Here is an 8,671-nt window from a genome sequence, read left to right on the forward strand (position 1 = left end):
AGATATTTGGTTCATAAGATAGAGATACAATTCGTTTCATAAAAATAAAACTAATATGTTAGATTTCTATATCAAGTAAAATAATGCAAAATTAGAATTATAGTGGAAAAATTTATAACCGATTCAATTCTTTTTAACCACATAAATATTTTTTGCAAGTACCAATTTAATATTGATATTAGTATATTAATTTCAATTCGTGTTTCGTACGAATTATTAATAATTCTCTACAAATATTAATTCGATATTTTTAACCTCAGGCCCGTGTTGCGCACGGTTATCAACTATCTATACTAATACGAAAACCATGTTTAGGTCCTAAAACTCACTAGAAAATTATACAACTATTTTTAAAATTTTATGCAATAAAATCTCAACCGACAAAAATTAACTTCTACTCTCTTTAAATTTTATTTCCCTTCAATTTTTATTTGTTACTCAACATCCAAGTGTCGATTTACTTTAAAATAATCGTATTAATAATTTAACATGTCAGATTTATATAAGTAAATAATTAGGTGCATACATAACTATAACTATACATTGAAATTTTAGAGTTACACTTAACTTCAATTTTTTTAACTACATATTTTAACAGCATTTTATATATTATATTTAGATATGTATATTGTACCGATTATGAGTTTCAATTTTATGCAAACAATAATATGATATATTTTTTTTTTAATTTCGGACCCGTGCGAAGCACGGGGTGCCAACTAGTTTAACTTATAAGCTGATAAATTGAATGTTAGTAACAACGTGTTTTTTCTCAACTTATTTTAAATTTTTATTTTTTTATAAACTTAGTTTTTAAATATATGTTTTGAAATGTTAATATAATTTAAAATTCATGAATTAAGATAATAAAATTTCAAATTTATTTATTTACGTAAAAAAAATTCTGACTTATAAGTAAAATTATCCAAAGACTTATACAACGCGTAACTATTTATCTACTTACAATTTATAAGTCAACTAGCCTATAACCCGTGCGATGCACGGACTGATTATAACATTTGTATTTTTTTATTTTATATCAAAATAATTTAATAAAAATAATAAATATGTATTATTGAGATTATTGAAGTTAAAATATTTACATATTATTTTATATGTATTATATTATTAAAGGATTCAAAATTTAAATAGTTAAAATCTTAATAAGTCTTTCTACCACGGCCTTCGCTTTACTGTGCAGATGTAGTACCTATATGAAAGTGGTTGTCTTGAATATCAGATGTAGTACCTATATGAAAGTGGTTGTCTTGAATATCAGTGGTGTATTTGAATGATTTGGTATTGTTTTTCTTAATATTAATTTTTTATTTTTTTCTTGATTTATTAATTATTTTGTTATATTATAATTTGAATTACTAAAATTAATCTTGAAAGTGTTTGGTTCCTATAAAAGAGGTAAAATAAAAGTCGAGTGTGATTAGAAATAAAGTTGGATAATAATTCATAAGAGTATACAGTTATATTAGATACATGGTTTATTTTTTTAATTAAATTATAATTGTTTAAACTTTGTTTTGGAAGGTGTTAACTGACTTTTTAGGATGGTGTGAACCAACTAACCAAATTATCCCCTAGTTTGCTTATAATTTAAATAGTTAAATTCTTAATAAGTCCTTCTACTACGGCCTCCGCTTTACTGTGCGGATGCAGTGCCGATATGAAAGTGGTAATTTTTTCTTGATTTATTAATTGTTTTGTTATATTATAATTTGAATTACTAAAATTAATCTTGAAAGTGTTTGGTTCCCTGTAAAAGAGATAAGATAGAAGTTGAGTGTGATTAAAAATTAAGTTGGATAATAATTCATAAGAGTATATAGTTATATTAGATACATAGTTTATTTTTTTTAATAAAATTATAATTTTTTAAACTTTGTTTTGGAAGGTGTTAACTGACTTTTTAGGAATGTATGAACCAACTAACCAAATTATCTCCTAGTTTGCTTATAATTTAAATAGTTAAATCTTAATAAGTCCTTCTATTATTGTCTCCGCTTTACTGTGCAGATGCAGTGCCTATATGAAAGAGGTAATTTTTTCTTGATTTATTAATTATTTTGTTATATTATAATTTGAATTACTAAAATTAATCTTGAAAATATTTGGTTCCCTATAAAAGAGGTAAGATAGAAGTGAAAGTGTTTGGTTCCCTATAAAAGAGGTAAGATAGAAGTTGAGTGTGATTAGAAATTAAGTTGGATAATAATTCATAAGAGTATGTAGTTATATTAGATACATGGTTTATATTTTTTAATTAAATTATAATTCTTTAAACTTTATTTTGGAAGGTGTTGTTAACAGAATTTTTAGGAAAGTGTGAACCAACCAACCAAATTATCATATGTTTTGCTTATAATAGTATAGTATAGATATTTGTTTAAGTCCGAGTAGAGTCAAATTTCTAAGGATTATTTGTGTTTTTATTTTTATTATTTGGTGAAATGAAATGGAAGGGTGCAAGTCATCATTAGTGTAGCGGATATATATCACTATTTTATTAATAATCAAAATTGGGTAATAACTTGAACCAAATTATACCCTATTTCGGTTATTATATTATATTAGCTTTAAACCCGTGCGATGCACGATGCACGGTTGTTTTAAAAAAATAATTTATAATTTTTTTTTATAATAATTTATTAAATTTATTTTTTTAAAAATAAAATATGTTTGAATAATTATAGCCTGATATATTTCTTTATTATATTATAATAATTAATTTCGATATATGTTATGCTGTATGTATAAATCAAACTAATTATTATTTTAGTTTAAGACCAATTATACCGACTAAATCAAACCAATTATTTTTAGCTTTGATTTGATATTTTTAAGCTCGAATATATGTTGTAATTTTTTTAGCTAGAAAAAGTATTAATTATTTAATTTTAGTTGATCTAATATTTTTTGATTTTAATTTTATTTTATAGTTGAATAATTGTATAAATCATTTCTAGCCATGATGAATAGTATATAAGGTTTTATTTTATTCTAACACTATCCACAACCAGTAATTATATAAGTTCGTTAGCAACCATATCTAAATAATTATATTTAGTTTATTTTGAATTTTATATTAGTCAAGTTTGAATATTATTTTCCTTTATTCCGGATGATTAGTATATTATTTTAATTCAATGCAACAAATTCAGTTAACTATATTTGTTATTTTTAGCCTGGATCCATGACATAATTCATATCAATAGTTTAAATTTTTAAGTCTGTATGAATAATCAAAATTATTTTTTTTATCACATGCCAAATTATTTTCTAATTTTAATGTTTTAGTCGGTTGAATAATATAATAGGTTTGGCCAAGGTGATAGTATATATTATTTTGTTTACACCTGTTTTCGTTATAAAGAATATCATCATCAAATTGATTAGTTAAAATCTTGTAACAACGTTTGGATTGATATATTTATAATAGTATGATCAACGTATGTTGAATCGATGTATTTTAATGTCTAGTATATTTTAATATAGGGGAAGAAAATAACTAATTTTAAGGCCTCGATAATTCCAGGATCTAGAATTTGAGAGTATATAAACTTTGAACCTTTCAAATTATAAACCTATCAAATCAAATTATTCGGGTGTGTACGGGTATTGTATCGTTAGCTTTCTACCGGTTGATTTCAAACTCTTTTTGGAATAACTAAATAAAAATTATTTAAACAAAACTAATTAAGTAAAATAAATTTATGGGTAATTTATGGCATACAACATAAATAGATTGTCCTTTATAATAGATTAAATATACAGCATACACCATCTATAATAGATTGCCCTTTAAGATAGCTTAATAAAATCTTTAACTAAAATAATAATTAAATAAAATAAATAATTAAGTAGTTGACAAATGTAATTTATTAGTTATTAGTAGTTATAATATTATTATTCTATTTTATTAAATAAGCTTGTCCGTGATATTTAGAGAAGTTATTTTATTTGAGAGAAATAAAAAAGATAACGTGTTATAATTGAAAACGATTTTTATTCCTTTTTCTATGATAATCCGATTGTTAAGGCTAATAAAACTTTTAAGTAAAAGAAGGGTAATTCAGTAAATTGAGCGTGTACCAAAAAACAGGTACCGTACCAAAACTTTTAATATTTCGTCTTTTATATAATAGTAATAAATTATTCATTTTAAATTATAAATTATTTATTTTTTCTTGAATAAAACGTACTTGCATATATTAAATTTCTTCCAAAGTAATATTGCATGAGATAAACTCTGGAGCAGTATGATACCACTCCATAGGACCTGTCATAGAACATGAAGCCTGTGCTAACAAGTGGGATACCATATTCGCAGATCGACTCACAAAACTAATTGACACATTCTCAAAGTGTCTAATAATATGACTACATTCTTCCACAATGGTATCAAAATTTGAATTACCCCTATCATTGTTGAATGCATCCACCAACAACTTGGCGTCCGATTCGAAAATACACTTTGTTCCCCTCCATGGACGCACCCATTCTAATGCCTCTCGCAAACTCCATGCTTCTGCTTCTCTTACTTGTCTCGTTCCATGAAGTATGTTTGTTCGAGCTCGAAGGAACTGACCACGATCATCCCTTACTACACATCCAACACCAATCTGCTCCCCTCCTTGTCGATAAGTAGCATCAACATTAATTTTAATCCAACCTTCCGGAGGCTTACTCCACGTCTTTAATTGCCCTTGCCCATCCTTGCGAGTCACCTTGTCCACCTGCCTAGCTCGCCTCCAGTCTGCAACCAAGTTGAGAGCCATGACTTTAATTCCAAAAACAGAAGTATTCACCTTCTCCCATACCCATTTATTTCTCCTCGACCACAAATTCCAACAAAAAAGTCCCACCATGACACACGTATCTTTATCACCTGCGTTGAAAATCCGTTTAAGCACTGTCATAACATTATCATATGTCGTGTTACGCACCAGCTCTTGCAAACCTACAGAGTTCCAAACCTCCTTCGCTATACGAAAATTAAAAAGTGTATGCACTGCATCCTCCACATGTATATGACAACACGAACATAGTACAGGGAGATTAACATGCTTACTATGTAAAACCATCGTTGTTGGTAATACATTCCTGCAAGCTCTCCGTAAGAAATTAACAACCTTTCCCGGGAGTTGGAGACCCCATAATTTTCTCCAAAATTTTCCATCTGCACACTAAAACTCACCTTAAATCTTACGATAACAGCTTCTCACAGTAAATTCCCCTTTATCTTCCAACATCCAGTACCAAGAATCCTCCCTGCTTCGTGTAGGTATAGGAATTTGTAGAATCAGATTCCTATCTCTTTATTACATATATCTTGCAAGATGTCCACGTTCCATCCCTTCTGAGTTTCATCGAATAAATTATGCACTTGTATATCTTGAAGCTGTTCATTTGTTACAGTCGTGAGGTAACCATTATCTGGGTCTGGTAGCCACGGAATTTTCCAGACTCTCGTTGTCTAACCATTTCCAATTCTTTTATGAGCCCCTTGCTTAACAACTCATTGAGCTGCAATTATACTCCTTCAGAGATAACTTGGATTCAACCCAACTGATGCATTAAAAAAATCTGAATCTGGATAATATCGAGCCTGTATAAAGTTACTAACCAATGAATTACTCCTATTACCCAATCGCCACGCCTGTTTTTCCAACATGGCTATGTTAAAATCCTTCAACTTCTTGAACCCCAACCCACCCTCTTCTTTAACTGTGCATAATCTGTCCCAGGAAAGCCATTTAATTCCCCCATTCGTTCCATTTCTACCCCACCAGAATGCATTCATTTTTTTTCGATTCGATAACAAATCTCATTCAGAATTTGTAACAAGTTCATCTAGAAATTTGGTATAGATTGAGCTATCATTTTAAGAAGAATTACTTTACTTGCTCTCGAAATTGCTTGCTTACTCCAACTCTGCAATTTTTGATCCACTCGATCCACTAGGAAACTAAAATCAGCCACCTTATTTCTTCCGATACGCATTGGGAGACCTAAGTATTTTCCTGTTACCGCAGCTTCCCTCACTCCCAACTCCTGACACACATCTTGTCTACAAGCAACTATAGTATTTGGTGAAAAAATCACCACTGATTTGTTAAAGTTCACCATCTTCCCAGATATGTGCTCATAACGGTCTAAGATCCGTCTCATTACCCCTGCCTCTGTTGCATTTGCCCGAAAGAAAAAATAGCAATCATCGGCAAATAAAAGATGAGATATTGTTGGTGCCCCTCTTGCTACTGTACAACCATGTAAAATTCCAGCTTGCTCATTTCCCCTAATTATAGCACTTAAACCTTCTACACACATGATATAAATGTATGGGGATATAAGGTCCCCTTGACGTAGACCATGTTGAGGCACAATCCGTCCAAACTCTTCCCCGTTGTGTGAGAAACTATACGAAACTGAACTTTATCAACACTAGCTCTCGGTAACAAAAGCAAAGTAGCCCAGTTTTAATCTTCTGAGTTACTATATATATATTTGTATTTGTATCTTGCTCTCGATTATGGGAGCAATGTTGCTGTTCAGATCTCTATTCTTTCTCTCCTTATTTACTCTCCACATTTCAGGTAACACCCAAACTCCTTCCTTTTATGTCTACCATCTTTTTATTTATGTAGTAGTATTTCTTATTATTTATTATATTTATCAAGCAAAATATGTACTACTATCAAGAACCTTATCATTAACTTCAAGTCTTCAACATTTAACAGAAATGGGATGTGTTTGTTATTATACTTGTTGGTGCCCTCAATGTGTAGGGTTGTTGCCATTTTGGCTTAAGAAAAAAAATAGATAACTAAGCACTATTTTTCCATAATTTGTCTTAAATTGTGCAATGTTTTCTCATTCTTGTTAAAATGTGATATGTTTTTGGGCTGTGCTTAGTGTTAATTGAGTGTATACGATATAATGATACAATAAATCCATCTACTAGTACCTTTGAGGGAGAGTTTGACAGTTTGCCATCTGTACCAAAGCCCAGTTTCAAAATATTGGGTAGACTTTGAACCCCCTTAAAACTCCTAAGTTAAAAGTTCACGCATAAAGATGAGTTCTTAGTGATCCACTCATAGGAACCTCGTTCCACAATAATTCTTGGGCTTCCGGTTGAGCAGAGTGTTAAGACTTAAGAGTATATATGATCCAATTAGCCCACCTCTTAAGCTGTAACACCCCCAAATCCGGGGTCGGGGATCCGGGTTATCACGAGTTCCATTTCCCTTAATAACACCCAATCTTAATAAACAACCAACTACTGCGTACTGTGACCCCACAATTAACACACACACCACAAGTTATAGTATCAGAGATGAACATCCAAAAATAACACAAGTCATTTTATTCCAAAATTATAAGCCATTACACCTTAAAAAGGGTTTCTGAAATAATTTATATATTCTTTGCCATTATTACAATTCATAACTATATATAAGTCTGGTACATCGAAAGTTGAAAGCCTAGCCTATTGGTAGATCCTACCTTAGCTACACGGCATCAACGTCTACAGGAAACTGCAGAACGTTTCCTATCTGCTCGTGAATTGGGAGCTTGATCCTATTCATCTTGTCTATCTGTTGTTGTGTGATGAAAAAAGAAAGCAAGGGTAAGCAACAAGCCCACCGAAATAATATGTATAATAATTAACAATATATGAGCATTCTCATAGTACTCATGAAAGTCTTGGTCAAGAAGAAATGAACCAAGTTTGATATCTTAATGCGACGAAGTCGCAAAATATTCAGTATATATACTTATATACTTTTCACAATCTTTGAAATCCTCTGACATGCATAATATACACAGAGTTCCAGTTTATAACTGTATAAAAATATCGTTGCAAGGTGATCTCATATATCTAACCTTGTCTCAACATTTTTGTGAAAATCTTTGTCATGCATAAGATAATCATTAACCAGATATAAGTTGAAAAGATGAAGTTACAAGATACTCCAATATACTTATATCTTTTCCGAATACTACTCGAACTACCACCGTTCAAGTTATAATTAGTTTCAAAAGTTCATCACATAGATGAGACTACAAGACAAGATTTGAATAGATTCAATATTTGAATATCATTATAAATAATGAAGTTACGAGATACTTTATTAAGTCCCGATATATATATACACCTATATATATATATATATTTCATACACTCCTTGAAAACCTCTGTTATGAAAATTATAAACAGAGTTGCAATATCCAATGAATTTGGAAAAGAAAAAACCTTGGCATAAACCTGATTTCTTGATGATCAGGAAAAGATACTAATAAGTAACCTTTTCTACTAGTAGATGGACGAATTCCCCACTGGTCATCACCCTGGCCGCAATAGGACCTTATGCTGGACTGCCACTAAGCCACTTACGCATTTGATGGACTCCCACTGAGCCACTTACACTTTCATGGACGCCCACTGAGCCCATGTTGCTTATGCCGACTCAATAGATGGACTTACTTCCCGAACGTTGGGTAAGTAATCAATTCATTTACCAAAACAACAACCTCGTTGCGAATATAAAATACACCACAAAGCCGGATCCCTCAGGTTTTGAGCGAGTATTTAAATCCCCTTCGAAAGGAAGATCTTAAATATAAAAATGAGTTTTGGGATCCACTCTAACTT

The 8,671-nt window shown here is 30.5% G+C and overlaps 2 protein-coding genes across 2 annotated transcripts; both read right to left on the reverse strand.

The window, feature by feature from the left end:
- Positions 1–4,223: 4,223 nt before the first annotated feature.
- On the reverse strand, positions 4,224–5,096 carry LOC141700096 (uncharacterized). The gene has a single exon (XM_074503871.1). The coding sequence runs from the start codon at positions 5,094–5,096 to the stop codon at positions 4,224–4,226; it is 873 nt and encodes a 290-aa protein (XP_074359972.1).
- Positions 5,097–5,865: 769 nt separating this feature from the next.
- Positions 5,866–6,342, reverse strand: LOC141700097 (uncharacterized). Its single transcript, XM_074503872.1, has one exon. The coding sequence runs from the start codon at positions 6,340–6,342 to the stop codon at positions 5,866–5,868; it is 477 nt and encodes a 158-aa protein (XP_074359973.1).
- Positions 6,343–8,671: the final 2,329 nt, after the last annotated feature.

The sequence above is a fragment of the Apium graveolens genome, unplaced genomic scaffold (genome assembly GCF_009905375.1).
Source record: "Apium graveolens cultivar Ventura unplaced genomic scaffold, ASM990537v1 ctg1770, whole genome shotgun sequence".
NCBI classification, from domain to species: Eukaryota; Viridiplantae; Streptophyta; class Magnoliopsida; order Apiales; family Apiaceae; genus Apium; species Apium graveolens.

What these genes read in the sequence shown, in the direction of transcription:
- LOC141700096 (XM_074503871.1), bottom strand. Translation starts at nt 5,096, where the DNA reads ATGGTTTTACATAGTAAGCATGTTAATCTCCCTGTACTATGTTCGTGT.
- LOC141700097 (XM_074503872.1), bottom strand. Translation starts at nt 6,342, where the DNA reads ATGTGTGTAGAAGGTTTAAGTGCTATAATTAGGGGAAATGAGCAAGCT.